The sequence below is a fragment of the Mauremys reevesii genome, linkage group 2 (genome assembly GCF_016161935.1).
Source record: "Mauremys reevesii isolate NIE-2019 linkage group 2, ASM1616193v1, whole genome shotgun sequence".
NCBI lineage: Eukaryota > Metazoa > Chordata > Testudines > Geoemydidae > Mauremys > Mauremys reevesii.
The window spans coordinates 220,974,823-220,993,391 of NC_052624.1; the positions used below are offsets into that span (position 1 = coordinate 220,974,823).

The 18,569-nt window shown below is 47.5% G+C and overlaps 1 protein-coding gene across 3 annotated transcripts in view; it reads right to left on the reverse strand.

The window, feature by feature from the left end:
* LOC120399364 (transmembrane protein 68-like) overlaps positions 1-18,569 on the reverse strand; it is a 51,810-nt gene that overhangs the window by 5,649 nt on the left and 27,592 nt on the right. For all 3 annotated transcript variants that reach the window (XM_039527551.1, XM_039527550.1, XM_039527549.1), the window contains 4 exons: positions 17,724-17,888; positions 10,251-10,444; positions 2,627-2,687; positions 2,031-2,170 (listed from right to left, as the gene is read on the reverse strand). In XM_039527551.1, the coding sequence (XP_039383485.1) occupies positions 2,031-2,170; positions 2,627-2,687; positions 10,251-10,444; positions 17,724-17,888 (560 nt within the window). The remainder of the gene's footprint in view (positions 1-2,030; positions 2,171-2,626; positions 2,688-10,250; positions 10,445-17,723; positions 17,889-18,569) is intronic.

Consider the following 18,569-nt stretch of genomic DNA (forward strand, 5'->3'; position numbering starts at 1 on the left):
TGTCCTCTATCCATGTAAGCATTTATGCTGCACTTATCACTATAGAATCAAAAAGATATCACAAAATAGAAAAGGATAAAAAAAAAAAACAAGAGGAAAGAGGCAATAATTGCACAGCCTCCGCAGAAAAAGATTACAGGAGCTGCCTGAGGGCAAGGAGCTATGATGCAAGACATCACCTCTGCTGCCCGCAAGCCTTGTGGCTAACGACTTGCCTCTGATGAAACGAAGCAGACAAAGGCTTTGCAAGGTAATTTGTGGTTTGGGGTGTAGGCTACAGGGAAGCTTATCCCTTCTTGATGGCTGTGGAATGCCTATATAGCTATTCTACACTTCCTCCTTGCATTAATACACTTGCCACATAGTTTCCAGATTCCAGACAACCCAACAGGGTAAGTCTTTTCTTCCCTATTATATTGATTATAATTTGGGTGGGGCCGGGGACAGACGGTGGGGGGAAGAGCGGGGGGCGGGGCTGGGAGAGGCAAAGTCTGGGAGGGAAGAATACAGGAGCACTGTTCTTTTCAGGTTTCTACACTCATTCTCTAAGATGTTAAAGAGGAGACTTGGCAGCCATGGACCATTAAAAACTCCTATAGTATTGCTGGGGAGGTCGTGCTCACTGTTTGCCCTGAACGACTTCCTGAATGAGCTACTAGTCAAGAAAGTGCAGTGAGGGAACTGTATCTGATCTCCAAATTTAATCACTTGCAACCAAAAAAATAAATCATATATTAACTATGCCCCTTCTCATGCCCCAAAGCACTGCAAGGTATTTTTTATATTAACATCACCACAAAAATAAAACCAGTCTACTGAGGTTGTCTACCTATCCCTGACCACACAGTAGTGCTGTTCCTATTTGGAGATGAAGAACAGTATGTGGCAGAGCATAGGTGAGGAGTCTAAGGGTATGGCTACACTTGCGAGTTGCAGCGCTGGTAGAGGCTTTCCAGCGCTGCAATTAGTAAGTGTCCACACCTGCAGGGCACATCCAGCGCTGCAACTCCCTGGCTGCAGCGCTGGCCGTACACCTGGCTCAGCATGGGGAATAAAGATTGCAGCGCTGGTCATCAAGTGTGGCCACACACCAGCGCTGTTATTGGCCTCCAGGGTATTAGCAGATATCCCAGAATGCTTTTATAAATTACTCTCTTTGTTTTGTTATGCAGCCTCTCTTTGTTTTGTTGTTAACTCGGAGCTCCGTAGCTCCGTTGATCCCGGAGCTGTTTATCTACAAACACAGCTCCTGTTTGCTGTGATCAATCTGTGAACAATCAAATGAGATAATGAGGCAGGCAACGAGTGAGTGTTTCCTTGACAGAAACGGGGCAGAGGGGAGAGAGGGAGTCCGTTGGCTGCAGGCTGTTTGCAGTTAAAAGTTAAGGGTAAGGGATCGGGAACATGTTCTGATTTTTCAAGGCAGGAAGGTAACACACAGTGTTGGCTCCAAAAATCCCCTCTCTCTCTCCCGCCCGCTCCCTGTCACACTACACCCCACCCCACCCCCCTCTTTTGAAAAGCACGTTGCTGCCACTTGAACACTGGGATAGCTGCCCATAATGCATCACTCCCAACAGCGCTGCAAATGCTGCAAATGTGGCCACACACCAGCGCTGGTAGCTGTGAGTGTGGCCACACACCAGCACTGGCCCTGCACAGCTGGACAACCAGCGCTGCAACTACCAGCGCTGCAGATTTGTAAGTGTAGCCATACCCTAATAGGAATAAGAGCAGGTGACTAGGGATAGGAAGTGTGTGTTAGCTCTCCACTTCCCACTGTGTTCCACAGTTTGCAGCAGTAAATCCTTTTCTCCTCTCCCCTGTGGATCTCCCAGAGGAAGAACTTCATGCTAACTTGATGAGTCTCTCCTGGGTTGTTCAGACCCACAGTCTTATCCGAGATGTGCCACTCCTGAGACTACAGATGTGTTTGGACTGAGGTCTGATATTGGAACCTAAGAAGTATTTTCACTCAGATCAAAATGAAATGAGAAGTATTATAATCAAGATACCAAGAGCCAACTTACCTTTTCAACTAGTTCCGTAGCTGTTATATTTGGATCATATGGAATGGGATCTCCAACATAGGTGCGAAGTTTGACTGGGAACCCTCCATACATAGGAATGAGTAGCAATCGAGACTTTTCATAGAACCACCTAAAAAACCCTGTGTATTAGAAAAAGGGGAGGGGAGATTTACATTTTGAGAGAGAACCTTAGAAGTCAGTAGAGTCCCTGAATCACAATGATGTCTGGACTGCAACTAACACATTTTAAATATTATGAGTGTTTGATGAAAGGCTACATAAAGTACGTAAAACAATATGCAGGCCACATAATCTTGAAAATTATTATCTACTCTTACATTACCTCCTGCATATTCATTATCAGGTTAAATGGGTCACCATGTAGAGAACAATTAAGGCTTAGTCCAATAAATACATATTCAGATTAGATAACCCATGTGCACTTCAGTTTACATGACCGTTACTACAGTTAAAAGAGAAAAAAAGATTCAAAATAAATTCATAAGACTAGTATTTCCCAGAAACAATTGATTTTGAAAATAAAAATAAAAGAAAACTCCAAGAATTTGAAAAGATGCATATAAAGTAAATCATACCTATTTTTCCAAATGTCCTATATCCTTCCCGAATATTCTGTGTAAACAAAGGGATGATGGGCTATGAAATGAGAAAAAAGAAGTGGTCAGACTTTGGTAAGTTCAGCCTCCGTTTTTGTTTTAAATATTTCATCATCTCTGTAGAGAGGCATTCTGCATCTGTATCATGTGGTTGTAGTCTACTTTACCATCCTATTAAATCGAAATGAAACTGATAAGTTATCATGACTAGAAACTCAAAAGGAGTTGCAAGTTTGTCAGGAAAAACTACAGCTAGTTATGTACCAGCTGAGGCTCCATTTTCTGAGATTTCTTAGAACCTATGTCACATGTTGCTGTTATCAGGATGAACACCAAAACAACACTGACAGGAAAACATTCAGAAGCAGAACAAATAATTTCACAGATATCAGAATTATTGGTTTCATGAGTTTTCTCAGCATTTTTTTCCCATTGCCTAAGAAGTCAGAGTACTAGTGAGTTAGACAAAAAATAAAAAAAATCATCCACACATATTATTTTGGTAACAAAATCTTGCAAAAGTTCTATAGACTATGCAATGTAAGAGTCCCACTTTTACTATGAAACACCTGCAAATCTTGGGAAAGGGGAAAAGAAAGGATGATCATACGTAACTGAATGTTTCCTTTCTAATGCCTTTAATACCAAATGGTTTTAAGAAACTGTAATTTCTCAGAAAATTATTTCCCCTCAAATATGATGCAGATTATTGTCTCTCTGACACACATACTGAGCTAGTATAGGTCACATCACGTCACAGCAGAGATTCTTCCTAAATAGGGTGACCAGATATCCCGATTTTTGGGTCTTTTTCGTATATAGGCTCCTATTACCCCCCACTCCCTGTCCCGATTTTTCACATTTGCTGGCTGATCACCCTATTCCTAAATCTTATGTGGTGATAGTGTCTTCATTATTGTTGTTATAGATCGAGTGCCAACCATGTACAGGCATGGTACAGAACTCTGCTTCCCCTTCAGTTCCTATCCCAAGAGGTTTATCAGAGATATGAATCAGAGCAGAGGTTCTTAAACTTTTTTGCAGTATAAACCACATCTTAACAGAGAGTGTAATTCCTGTGAAACATCCCTACAACAACTGCTCAGAGAGAAAAGTAATAATAGTTTAAAAATAACTAAACAAAGTCACACTATCTGAACTTGCTTTTCATTTAATCTTGTCATCATGCCATCTGTTCCAAATCTCTCGCTCCTCCTGACTAGGCTTCTCTGGCATTAGGTCACCTTCTTTTCTCACTCTGTGTAACATCTTGTCCCCCTCTCTCCTGCAAATATTGCCTGGCTCCATTCCACCACTGATGGCTGGAGTCCTATTTTTCTGCTTCCAGGTCCTCACCTGCCTGCAGTTCCACTCCTGCTGGTAGTTCTGGTCACAGAAAGCAGCTCCCATTTCCTCTCCTCTTCTTCGGAAGCAGCAGCCCATAGTGGAGACAGCTAAGATGACGACTCCTTCTTTCCTTCTGCTTTTATTTCTTTAAAATGTATCTCTTTCAACTCATATCTATACAGTTTATAGAAATTTGACTAACAACAGAGAGGAAGGATGATGTTCCCTGGACCACGTTTCATATTCCAAGACACATTGAACTTGTGCATTAATCTTGCTCTTCACCTTTCTTCTGTTAACAGCTCTATTCTTCGGGTATGTCTACACTACAAGAGTAGTTCGATTTAACTTAGGTCGAATTTGTGGATTCGACCTTATGAAGTCGAATTTGTGTATCCACACTAAGGACACTAATTCGACTTTGTGAGTCCACACTAACGGGGCAAGCGTCGACATTGGAAGCGGTGCATTCTGGGCAGCTATCCCACAGTTCCCGCAGTCCCCGCTTCCCATTGGAATGCTGGGTAGAGCCCCCAATGCCTGCTGGGGGAAAAATGTGTCGAGGGTGGTTTTGGGTAACTGTCATCATTCAACCATCACTCCCGCCCTCTCTCCCTGAAAGCGCCGGCGGGAAATCTGTTAGCACACTTTTCAGATCAGTGACAGCGCGGATGCCACAGCACTGCGAGCATGGAGCCCGCTGCGATCATCGCTGCACTTATGGCCGTTGTCAACTCCTCGCACCTTATTGTCCACCTCTTCCACAGTCAGCTGCTGAGAAATCGGGCGAGGAGGCTCCGGCAGCGCGGTGAGGACATGAAGTGTGAGAGTGGCACAGACCTCTCACAAAGCACGGGATCCCGCGCCGCGGAGATCATGGTGGCAATGGGTCACGTTCATGCTATGGGACGGCGATTCTGGGCCCGGGAAACAAGCACGGACTGGTGGGACCGCATAGTGCTGCAGGTCTGGGATGAATCACAGTGGCTGCGAAACTTCAGGATGCGTAAGGGCACTTTCCTTGAACTCTGTGACTTGCTGTCCCCTGCCCTGAAGCGCAAGGACACCCGGATGCGAGCAGCCCTGAGTGTGCAGAAGCGAGTGGCCATAGCCCTCTGGAAACTTGCAACGCTAGACAGCTACTGGTCAGTAGCGAACCACTTTGGCGTGGGCAAATCTACCATGGGGGTTGCTGTGATGCAAGTAGCCCACGCAATCGTTGACCTACTGCTCTCAAAGGTAGTGACCCTGGGAAACGTCCAGGTCGTCATAGATGGCTTCGCCGCGATGGGATTCCCAAACTGCGGTGGGGCTATAGATGGCACTCACATCCCTATCCTGGGACCGGCCCACCAGGCCAACCAGTATATTAACCGAAAGGGCTACTTTTCAATGGTGCTGCAAGCACTGGTGGACCATAGGGGACGTTTTACCAACATCTACGTCGGGTGGCCGGGCAAGGTTCATGACGCGCGTGTTTTCAGGAACTCTTGTCTGTTTAGACGCCTGCAGGAAGGTAGTTTCTTCCCGGACCACAAAATAACTGTTGGGGATGTGGAGATGCCTACAGTGATCCTCGGGGACCCAGCCTACCCGCTAATGCCCTGGCTCATGAAGCCCTATACAGGCGCCCTGGACAGTGACAAGGAGCTCTTCAACTACCGGCTGAGCAAGTGCAGAATGGTGGTGGAGTGTGCTTTCGGACGTCTCAAGGGGAGATGGAGGAGCTTACTGACTCGCTCGGATCTGAGCGAAACCAATATCCCCATTGTTATTGCAGCTTGCTTTGTGCTCCACAATCTCTGTGAGAGCAAGGGGGAGACCTTTATGGCGGGATGGGAGGTTGAGGCAAATCGCCTGGCTGCTGATTACGCTCAGCCAGACACCCGTGCGATTAGAAGAGCCCAGCGGGAAGTGCTGTGCATCCAGGAGGCTTTGAAAGCTAGGTTCCTCAGAGAGCAGGGTAACCTATGACTGTCCAGTCTCTTTACAGAGAAGCTGAACCTGCCCCTGTTTCAGTTACTATTGACTTTTTTCAGCGGTTACATACCCCGTTCACCAGGTTTCCCCCCTTCCAACAGACGTTTAAAAATAAAGTTATTGGAACATTTTTAATTAACAAAGTTTTCTTTACTAATGAATTCGCGTTAAAGGGTTCAAACAGAGACGCAGACTGTGGTGGGTACGGTGTGCAGTGATGTACAGACCGCTTCTACACTCGAGGAATGACAGGCTCCTGCTCCTATAGCGGTCTCTGGGGGGAGGACGGTTACAGGAGGGTGTGCAGGAAGGGGTGGGTTTGCAGGAAGGGGTGAGGGGTGTGTGGGAAGGGTGAGTAGGTGTAGGGGGATGATGGCTCTGGCTGGGGCTCAGGGCATCGGAGAGGTTCATGGCTAGGGTGGAAGGGCATGGTAAGGGCAGCCTGCCTTGCCATTTGTGGATGCCAGGCGCTCGGACCCTGGGGCAGCATACACCTCCCAGACTGACCTGGGGCAGCAGACACCTCCCACAGTGACCCGGGTGCCTAGTGACTGCACTCTGTGTGTGACCTGCTGTTGAGCCTGCCCCCATGTCTGTACCCTGGTAATGGTGGCTGTCCTATGCAATTAACAAGCCCCTATCTCCCCTTCACAAAAAATCTTCTGCAAAGAAACATGACGGAAACAGTAATGAACAGCAAACTATTTTTAATACTCAACCACACAGTTGGGGGATGAAACTGGGATTTTGGATTGGGTGAGCCAGGAAGGGAAGCAATTCTCATACTTTAGCGAATGAGAGCTGTTTGGTACATGAGCGCTCTGCTGGGGTGGAGTGACAGTTTTCACGGCCCCTAGCGCCCCTCCTTCTTGTGATTTTGGGTGAGGGGGGGACAGGACTTTGTGGCGGGGGAGGGCGGTTGCAGATACAGTTCAGGGGGGCTCTCTGCTCCTGCCTGTGGTCCTGCAGAACATCCACAAGGTGCCGGAGCGTGTCCGTTTGCTCCCTCATTAGTCCAAGCAACGTTTGAGTCGCCTGCTGGTCTTCCTGCCGCCACCTGTCCTCCCGTTCGCTGTGTGAGCGCTGCTGCTGAGAGAGGGTCTCCCTCCACTGGCTCTGCTGGGCCGCCTCGGCTCTGGAGCAGGCCATCAGTTCAGCGAACATCTCGTCCCGAGTCTTTTTCTTTCGCCGCCTAATCTGCGCCAGCCTCTGTGAGGGGGATGCCGGGGCAGTTCGGGAAACAGCCGCAGCTGTGTGATGGGAAAAAGGAAGTGATTGCCTTGCAAAGATACATGTTTGCGAACACTGAACACAGTCTAGTCTGTTTCTGTGAACAAGACCATACACGGCACCTATCTCATGTGGTCTCAGGACAAGTTCGAATTTTCGGCATTCGCTTTCATTGCCTGGGGTCTTGCACTGGAGATCGGACAAGCGGGGCAGGACAGCAGAATCCGTGTAGCAGCCAGGCCTGGTAAGCCGTAAACTTTAGGCTGCTTAACAGTTAATGGATAGCAGTGCCCTCCTGCTGCAGGCAATCTGGAAAGCATAAAGTCTGACCCTGTTCCAGCCCCTCGCGGCTGTCCCCGGGAAAGATCCCTGTATGCTTTCCCTCTGCAGCCTCCACCACGTGGCTGTTAAACGATGGTCATTGTTATGCAAAGGAAAAGTCAAGCATTCCCAATAGTAACATTACAGTAATTCCCCTAATTAGATGCAGCAGTTGCCGAGCGAGATCACCCTGAGGCGGGTCACTAGGAGAGACAGAGAGCGCATGCTGCGTGAATCCCTGCACAGACCAGGGCCCTATGCTGCCATGCTCATCGAGGCAATGCTCCCACTGTACCTGAGGATGGCCTGGCGCGGAAGAGTGTGCTTCCACGGAGCACCCAATAAGGCACCTCTCCCCAGGAACCTCCTGTGGAGGCTTTTCGAGTACCTCTACGAGAGCTTCGTGGAACTCTCCCAAGAGGATTTCTGTTCTATCCCTATATGTATTGACCTTCTTTTCATATAGTTTTTATTCCTGTTTTTAAAAAAATAAATGTTTACATGTTTATAGCACTTACCGACTGATCCTTCCCCTGATTCGGAGTCCGGGTTAACGGCCGGGGAGGGTTGGTAGGGGATCTCTGTGAGGCTGATGAAGAGATCCTGGCTGTCGGGGAAAGCAGTATTGTAAGCGCTGTCGCCTGCGTCGTCCTCCACAAACCCTTCCTCATCTTCCCCATCCGTGAACATCGCCGAGAAACTGCCCGTCGACACTATCCCATCCTCAGAGTCCACGGTCACTGGTGGGGCAGTGGTGGCAGACCCACCGAGAATGGCATGCAGTGCCTCGTAGAAGCGGCATGTCTGGGGCTGGGCTCCGGAGCGTCCGTTTGCCGCTTTGATTTTTTGGTAGCCTTGTCTCAGGTCCTTGATTTTCACGCGGCACTGCATTGCATCCCGGCTGTATCCTCTGAGTGCCATGGCTTTGGAGACCTTCTCGTAGATCTTTGCATTCCGTTTATTGGAGCACAGCTCCAAAAGCACAGACTCATCGCCCCACACAGCGATCAGATCCAAGACTTCCTGGTCAGTCCATGCTGGGGCCCTCTTTCTACTCTGAGATTGCATGGACTCCTCTGCTGGAGAGCTCTGCATCGCTGCCAGTGCTGCTGAGCTCGCCCCGATGTCCAACCAGGAACTGAGATTCAAAATGGCCAGACAGGAAAAGGAATTCAAATTTTCCCGGGCCTTTTCCTGTATGGCTGATCAGAACATCTGAGCTCGGACTGCTGTCCAGAGCATCAACACAGTGGTGCACTGTGGGATAGCTCCCAGAGCTACTAAGGTCGATTTCTGTCCACACATAGGCTAACTCGACATAGCCATGTCGAATTTAGCGCTACTCCCCTCGTCGGGGTGGAGTACCGAATTCGAACTAAAGAGCCCTCTAGGTCGAACTAATTAGCTTCCTGGTGTGGACGGTTGCACGGTTAAATCAAATTAACGCTGCTAAATTCGACAAACTCCTAGTGTAGACCAGGCCTTCATTAGACAAACAAAGCTGCAGTAAAAAATATAAGCCAGAATACCATATGCTGGATATTGTAACACCTACGTGATAAAATGCTACGTGTAGCACCCTGATCACGGAGGTTGCTGCAGCACAGAAAAGCACTGCTGACTTAACTGAAAGACAATAACCCATTTCTGGTGGGAGGATTACTGACACCTGGGTGCTAACTTGGGCTAATGAGATAATTGGCTCAGTAACTGGGAGGAACAGGAAGCATGGGAGCTCAGAGAGTGACCATGAGGAGAAGAAGGTTGTGTGTTAGTCTCCTCCTGCTGGATACCTGTGTCATGTTCTGTTTTGCTTGGGAACCGAAGAATAAATGTACAGATGGTGAAAGGGAAACAGCACGAGTGAGTTTCTGACAGAGACCATGAAAACAGGCTGGGCAGCACTGCCCACTGGGTAGCTGAAGAGGCACCTTGTGACAACCTAGTATTGTACATCAAAAAACAACCGTACACCTGAGGAATTCTTCATTCTACTCCACTGATATAATATTGAATTTATTGTAACAAGTCATGCTGTCCCCTTTCCTCTTTTGGGAAGGGAATCTACAATCTTTTTTAAAATTTAAAGTTAAATGTCCAATGCTCCATTTCCATCACATGCCCTATGCTGCATAACCAGTCACTACAAGGTGGGGAGAGACTCATAATTTCCATGTTCTTACTATAGTATATTTGCCTGCTAGAAAAAACAGCCCAATCCTCTCTTGCACCAGTTCTTCCTAAAGCTGGCTTAACCAACCACATGTGGAGTTCCTCTGCCTATGAGGAGTCCTTGGGTGACTCAGAGACATCAAAGCAGCTCTCATTACACCTTCTTCTCCAACCCCCAGCATGGGGGAGGACGGATAGCTAGGGAAAAGGAAGCACTCCTGCTGCCGCTTGCCACGTCCCTCATCACCCTCCCACTTGCCACTCACCACATCCCTCCTCAACCCCTGCGCCCGACCACTGCGAAACCTCTTCACCTGCTGCTGCATCCCTCCTCACTCCCTGGTTCGCCACTCACCTCCTCGTCCCCTGGCCTGCTGCTCGCCTCCTTCCAGAGCGAAAAGCACCAGTATTGAAAGCTTCAGTTAAAGAGCTAGTCTCCGTAGCTAGCAGCTGTAACAGACTCATTTTTTGTGGCTTGGGTGCAGAGACAGGCATGTAACACACAATGATCAGTGGGTTAAACATATTTATAGAAACACAAGGAATCACTCACCACTTTTGCATCTATGGCCACTTGAGCAAAGCCTTTGCGATTACCCCACAAGAGGTTGTAGTTTTCATCACTAAAGAATGCTTCTCGAGTTCCACCTGGTGAGACACCCAATAAGTTGCCTTTCTTCAGAATTTCAACACTTTTGTCTCTTCCACTATGCACTGCAGGAAACAGGCTAAAAAGCAGTGCTATTCCTGCAATAAACATAACCAGTAGAGATCAATATGGTACACTAGACCTCATTACATATTACTTACACATATTGAAAATAAAACCCAATAAAAAACTCTCCAACACACACACACACACACACCCCTTCAGCATTTTTTAAGTGTGTCTACATATTACGTATCTGATAAAACTGGAGACGTCATAGTCATCAGTAATAAATCTGGTATAAATACTCAGATATAATTAGCAGTTACAACTTCAACCCACAGTAGCATGGAAATGTACTTGCACTTTCCAAGTGTGGCAGAGTTCCAGCCATAATAACTAGCAGTGCCCATTGGAGAGCTCACGTATCCCTTCCTACCCTTCTTTTCCCTGGTTCCAGAACAGTCTAGGGGCCAGGCTATAAAAGGGCACGGTGATCCACAGCCGCCTCTCTGGACGTTTGATACAGATGCTAAAACCCCTCACATAGTTCTTCAGATAGAGCTAAGGATAGGAGTTAATTTATAGTGTAGCCAATTAGGGTAGTTTAATTTTAAAGTAAGAATTTTAATAAATAATTCAAATAGTGGCTCTGAAGAGGAAACCTGGATTCAAACATGTCTCCTGTCTGGAGGTGTTTTCCACATCAGATGCATATTCTGGATGCCCTACTTCCTTTGGAAAGGGATGCCCTTCATCGAAGTGCTCAATCTTTGTCATGTGTACTCCAAGAGCCGGGGCTGGCTCAAGACCCCAGCGCGCCAAGCATGTGCTTGGGGCGGCGTGCCGTGCCGCGGGAGGGCGGCAGGTGGCTCCGGTAGACCTCCCGCAGGCATGCCTGCGTAGGGTCTGCTGGTCCCGCGGCTCCAGGGAATCTCCTGCGGGAGGTCCACCAGAGCCGCGGGACCAGCGGACCCTCCGCAGGCACGTCTGCAGGAGGTCCACCAGAGCCGCGGGACCGGCGACCACCAGAGCGCCCCCCACGGCGTGCCACCCTGCTTTGGGCGGTGCAATTCCTAGAGCCGCCCCTGCCAAGAGCTAAGAAGGAGAGTCAGCTAACAGAAGCTGAAAAGACATCAGATACAGGGGATAGGCAGAGACCATCCTCTGGGTCAGGATAAATAGAAACCTTATGGACCTCCATCCATTCTGATGGTACCTTCAACTCCAGCAGCCTCTACTGTGCTCAGGGGTGGCTCCAGGCACCAGCGCAGCAAACACGTGCCTGGGGTGGCAAGCCGCGGGGGGCGGCCCACTGGTTGCTGTGAAGGTGGCAGGCAAGCAGCTTTCAGAGGCATGCCTGCAGGAGGTCGGCTGGTCCTGCAGCTTCGATGGCAATTCGGCAGCGGGGACACCGATGGCGCGGCACCAGCGGACCTCCCGCAGGCATGCCGCCGAATCCGCTTGCCACCGAAAGCCGCCTGCCTGCCATGCTTGGGGCGGCAAAAAGCATAGAGCCACTCCTGATTGTGCTTCCTTCAAAGAAAGGGAAGGATGTGGCTAAGAAGGTCTCCAAGTCTGTGGATCTGAATCAAGATGAGATAAATGTGGTTTGGAAATGGCCTCTGTTAGCAGAACCATTCTGAGAATGAGAACTTTATCTATGGCACATAGAAGTTCTGTAAGCAGAGCTAAGATACAGGTATGAAACCACTCAGAAACAGTGCATAACCAGGTTCCCAACACTTTGGAACTGACTCTTAAACCTGCGATTTAGGGAGTGCAACCACAGCCAGTGAGAACTGCTCTTGTGCAACATTCTGAATCCACCTTGCTACTCATTATCCCACAGTAATGGCTCAGATCCATCCTGCTTGAGTCCTCATCAGTCTTGGATCCAGCAAAAGATCAACAGCAAATAAGAGGAGCTCTTCTCCAACGCTCCCTTCTTTACCTTCAGAGGATAAGAAGAGGAGAGAGGAACGGCTATTTTCACCACTGGTTCTGCCCCTCAAGACATCATCCTTCAGGTCTCTGAATGTATTATTTCTATGATCAGTTCTACCAGGTCCACCACAGTCACCTCTGCTCACCATCGGATACATGATCGGACTAGCTATCAGAGGCAAATCAGCAGATACCACCATCCCCTCCTCAACTGCCTGATCGTAACAAGAAATATCAGAATCCTAAATCCTTTCAGCATTATGGTGAGGGGTATAAATCAGATCCAATGACTGCATCCTGGCCAGAATGGCATTGACTGTTTTGGCCCTATTGGTTGGCTCCGTATTACACATATTACCTGCAACTCAAGAGACCACATAAAGAATGTCTATAACTACTGTAGGGGTCTGTGGCCATCCCTCCCCATCAGTCTTGGAGGGATGCCACGCGCCCCACACTACCATTTATCTATAAAGGCAAGGCTGAATGGGGAATTAGCAGTATCAGAGCTCTAGCCGTCGGGACAGGGCAGAGCAAGAAGCAGTCTATAGCAGGGCACAGCACTAAGAAGTCTACTGCCTACTCTCAGGCTCAAGAGGATAGGGAGAAAACACTGGCCTCTTGGCCTAAAGTGGATAGGCAGTCATCCCAGGGTGAGGCAGCCGCATGGGGTAAGGGGACCCGGGCCCACCCTCCTCCACCGGGTCCTAGCCCAGGGTCCTAACAGTGGCGGATGGTTCTGCCACTGGGTCAGCAGCGATCCATCCAAAACACACTGACCTGAATTCCGCCAACAAAACTGGACTACCATCTGGTATCCCTCTGTTACTTCCTACTACCCCTTTGGCATGTACCTCTATCTCCTGGGATTCCTGCATCTCCCCTGGGTACACAGCCAACGGCAGTCCCAGTAGCTCCACCGGGTCCTGGTCTGTCAGTAGTTCTGGTACGTTCTCTGGGTCCTCGGCACAGCAGAGCTACATATCAGGCACAGGGCTCGGCAGCAGCCAAGCAACGTCTACTTTCTTTTCTGGCTCTTGTGCAACTGAACTGGAGAAACCACCTTTAAAACTTCCTGTGCTGCCCCTCTGCTTCCTGTGGGGTGGGTGTGGCTTACCTAGCTCTGCCCACCATGGGAAGGAGAGTGGTTCATCCCCATCAGTCTCAGAGGAAGGCCACGCCCCTCTCACTACAACTACCTTTTCTGAATCGGAGGTTCTCAGATCTGACTATGGAAGGTAATTATCACCCTCAATTGCCTTCTGTGACAGCAAACATTTTGTCTGAAGAGGAGGAACATATTCAGATACAACACATTCAGATCCAGGCCATTGAACACAGATCACCAAACTTCCCCAAAATAATTGCTAGAGCAGGGGTTGTCAAACTGGGGGTTGGGACCCCTTGTGGGGGTTGCAAGCTGTCACAGACCACTAAATTTCTCCAACATAATTCCTAGAGGATATATTATAGAAAAACACCCAATCTTGATATGAAAATTGTCAGTGATGGAAACTCCATCGCAACACTTCGTACATTTTTCTAATGGTTAATTATCTTCATTGTTAAAAATGTACACTTTATCTCCAGTGTGAATTTGTCTAATTTCATCTTCCAGCTAATGGATCGTATTATACCCCTCTCTGCTAGACTGAAGAGCCCAATCTAGGTTACCTCTTAACCTTCTCTCTGTTAAATTAAATACATTGAGCTGAGTCTCTCACTATAAGGTATATTGTCTAATTTTTTAATCATTCTTGTGGCTCTTCTCTGAACCCTCTCCAATTTATCAACATCCTTCTTGAATTGTAAGCACCAGAATGGGACACAGTACTCCAGCAGCAGTAACAGCAGTGCCAATAGAGATAAAATAGCCTCTCTACTCCTACTCAACATTCCCATTTATTCATCCAAGGATCACATTAGTCCTTTTGGCCAGAGCATCTCCCTGGGAGGTCATGTTCAGCAGATTATCCACCATGACCCAAAATCTTTTTCAGAGTCACTGCTTTCCAGGATGGAGTATCCCATCCTGTTAGTACAGCCTATGTTCTTTGTTCCTAGAAGTACACATTTACATTTAGCTGTATTAAACCACATATTGTTTGCTTCTGCCCAGTTTATGAAGTGGTCCTCATTGCTCTCAATCAGTGACCGTCCTCTTCATTATTTATTACCCCCCAAATCTGTGTCATCTGCAAACTTTATCATAGATGATTTTATGTTTTCTCCCAGGTCACTGATAAACATGTTAAATAGAATAGGACCAAGAACCAATCCCTGTGGGACCCCACTGGAAATACACCCACTCAGTGACAATCCCCATTAACAATTATATTTTGAGACCTATCGATTCACAACTCCTTTCCAAAGCATTTAGAAACACATATGTCATCCTCCTCCCTAAAATGAGGAAGTAATTTGAGTCTATACCACCCACCAGGACAAGTACCTGAAGACTAGTTCTACCTACTTCAGAGGTGGGAAAACTACAGCTCACAGGCCACATCCGGCCCGCAGGCCCCTCCTGCCTGCCCCCTGAGCTCCTGGCCCAGGAGGCTAGCCCCTACCCCGCTGTTCCCCTTCCCTCATAGCCTCAGCTCACTGTGCTGTCCGTGCAATGTTCTGGGCAGCAGCACAGTTGCAGAGTCATGGCCTGACCTGGTGCTCTGTGCTGCGCAGTGGTGTGGCTGGCTCCAGCTGGGCAGCACGGCTGCATGTCCTGGTGCTCTGGGAGGCATGGCTGTAGCGCTTCCATCCACCGGTGCTCCAGGCAATGCGGTAAGGGGACGGGGGAGTTGGATAGAGGGTAGGAGTCTGGGGGGGCAGTCCTGAAGGTGAGGGGGGGGGTTGGATAGGACTACAGGGGGCAGTCAGGGGCAGGGGTTCTGGGGGGCAGTCAGGAAATAGGGAGAAGGGGTGGTTGGATGGGGGCAGAGGTCCCAGGGAGGCAGTCAGGAATGAGAGGAGGGATTGGATGGGGCAGTGGGGGGCAGTCGGGGACAGGGAGTAGGGTGGTGGTGGATGGAGCAGGAGTCCCAGGGGGACCATCAGGGGGCAAGAAGCAAGGGGGGGTCAGATAGGAGGAGGGGGCCAGGCCACGCCTGGCTGTTTGAGGAGGCACAGCCTCCCCCAACTGGCCTTCCATGCAATTTCAAAAACCCGATGTGGCCCTCAGGCCAAAAAGTTTGCCCGCCCCTGACCTACTGGATAAGGACTTGGAAGCTGTTTATCTTTCTCTCTCTCCTCATGCTGGTAGTACTTCTCCTTTTCTTCTCTCTTGTATTTATGCTGTTTCTCCTGGTCTTCTCTCTCTTGCTCCCGGTCTGCTAGCTGCTGCATTTCCTGATGCAGTTTGTCCCCTTTCCAGCTGCAGATTCTCCTGATCTACTTGTAGATCCATCTCTGATCCCAGTTGCAGTGATGCACTGGATAGAAAAGAGGTAGTGCCTCTGCCAGCCTCTTACCTGCTTCCCTCCAAGAGCTGGCTCCAAGATTTAGCCTGCTGGCTGTACCCTCTGCCAGTGGGCTGGAAGTTCCCTGCAGACCGGGACCATTATTCCTCTTCTGTTCATTAGAATACAGCAAACCTCCTAGCTGTGTTTTCATCAGATCCTCAGTGCTGAGCTGCCTTTCTGTGCACAGCTCAACCAGCCAATATCTCCTCAGCTGTTCATAATTCATCTTCCCCGTCTCTTTTCACAGACTTTCCCAAAAAGATTGAGACCTTTCTCTGCATTTCTCTTTTCTAGGGTACTTGGTTCCATTGCTGTGGAAACTTATGCAATTCACACTGATACAGACCACACACACACACACAGCCAACATATGTGTCACTGTTCAGGGCACCTGTATATCCCCTCAATGGTCCAGCTAGGGCACCCACTCTTGAGCTTCTGGCTCCCCAGCCATTGCCTTTCGATTGAGCCATTGGGTGGAGACATGCATCTCTGATCGGGTTATTTCCAGGCTGAACTGTTCCTTGTCTTTACTGTAACCACCCTTGACAAAACACAGGCTGCCTAAGCAGGCTTGTTTTGCCTTCTCTTCAGAGATGGTTAACAGTGTAATTACCACTATTAATCTACCAAACATCTCTTTTTAAGCAAACTTGTTTTAGTCTGAACACAAAAGCAATACAGAGAAAACGTATTAAAAACAGAAAAAGACCTGCATGCGTGCTAATACGCTTACTAGAGATCACTCCAAATCCAGTAAGGGCTCTGGCAGGAGCAGTCCTTCAAACCCACACAGGGGTTTTCCTATGGTTTCAAGTTCATAACACCCTTTGCTCAGAGCAGGAACCCAGTCTTTTGGGGCCTAAGTAGGCCAAAGTCCTTCCAACCCTTCCCTAAGGATTGGGACCTTCTGTGGAGCACAGAGCCTGTCCGACTGCTGGGTCAGAAAGAAGGCCCTGAGTCAGTTTACCACCAGACCATTGAACCAAAAAGCCTTCCTTTGTCTCTTGGTCCCTGAAGAATCCAGTTTGAACTACTTTAGGCAAACCTTGCTAGTGGCTGGTGCTTCTCTAGAGATTTTGCAACCTGTGTAATTTTGACTAATCCCTCTATATTGTTCTTAGTTCTGGGGGAGCAATATTTAGCCTTCCCATGGAAATACACGCAATCCCTGCCCCGCGAGGATACATAAACAATTCACTTAATACAATAGGTTCCAAAGATTTAAAAACTTGATGCAGTAAAGTTGATCCAGGATATTTCAGGAGATTACCCTATTTATCACACATCCCATGACTGTGAATATGCAGAGTCCATCTTGAAGAATCACAGTTACAAGTAACCAATCTTCATTTTCAGAACATTAAAGAAAACGTGCTGGAAGACTACATACAAAGACTATAGGCAAAATTCACCCTTGGTACAACTTCATTCACTTCAATGGAATTACATCAAGGATAGATTTTGTCTTCGGAGTCCAAATGTGCTTGTGCAATGCAAGTTACTGCTTCCTAACGACAAACTTAATGAGAGTTGGATGCTTCATGGGATTTCTATTTAAGAACAATGCATCAATTAACCACACTGAGAAAATAAATTTGTTAGAATAGTTTACTTTTTAGGATTACCTCTAAAAGAGCTAATAATAAAACTCGTTAAATGTTGAATTCTTCCAATTTATAACAGTCAATCATACCAATAAAAAGTGAACAAAAAGAACAGTTAATTTTTATGTTAAAGCTACATGCAAAGTTTTTTGAAATCTAGAAACCTTTAGCTATAATGAAATTCAAAAGACCACAGAGGTTCTCAAATGCTTCAAATTATACTATTTTCTGTAGTGCATACCTGGAAAGCATTTTGTTTAAGTCTTAATATTTGTAATAATGTATGTATCTCTAAAATGGTATGAATTAATATATCGGAATTCAAAATATTACTAACTCTCTTATTTACAATAAAAATACTTTACCTGGTAACTTAGAAAAGAAGTGATCAACTACTGAGTAACAGAATCTTCCCGTCTGTATATAAAGATTACAGACGAAGTAGGAGTAGTCTATATTAATGGCTCCATGGTAATAAACTATAAGCCCTGGTCCTTCCGGAATTTTTTCCATACCATGAAGCTCATAACCTGTCAAGAGTACAAAGTACAATAGTTTCAATACTAGCTTTATACCAGTCAGCCTGTGATATAACATAAACTCCTTACTAGAGTTGTGGAAACTCTTGACGATATGTGGGGAAGCTGCACCAGGAGTAAGTTTTAGCGTAACAATTAACTCTTGGTTCTGATAGTCAAACATTTCACTTGATAATCAAAATTCAGTGACAAAATGGCAGCCTTATTCTTGATTTCCTGCATCGCTGAACCATATATCAGCCCACAGAGGCTGAAAGCATTGGTGCAGCCTTGAGTCATTGTTCTTATTTTTGTAATTGTGATCGCGATTTAAGAGGAGTCAGAAATTAGGGGGAAAATTCTTACCTGTAAATGGCATTTGTCACCTTCCCACAGTACAATCTAGACTGGCGAGTAGCTGTTTAACGCCTGCCTGGTGTGCCCTTTACACTGCTTTGCGGCTGTAGCTTCCCATCAGGACTGCTCACAAACAGCCGCCAGCATGTAAGTTGCTCCCAGCTATGTCTGTGTGCACTTGCAGCCTGCCAGCCACAGCTAGGCTTTTACCAACGTGAATTAAACTGTAGGGTGACACCAGCATACTCCCATCCCAGATTTTTCCCACAAATGTACGTCTTCTGCTGTCCAGCCTCTCTCTGGACAATACAGGTTTATACAAAGTCCATCATTCTA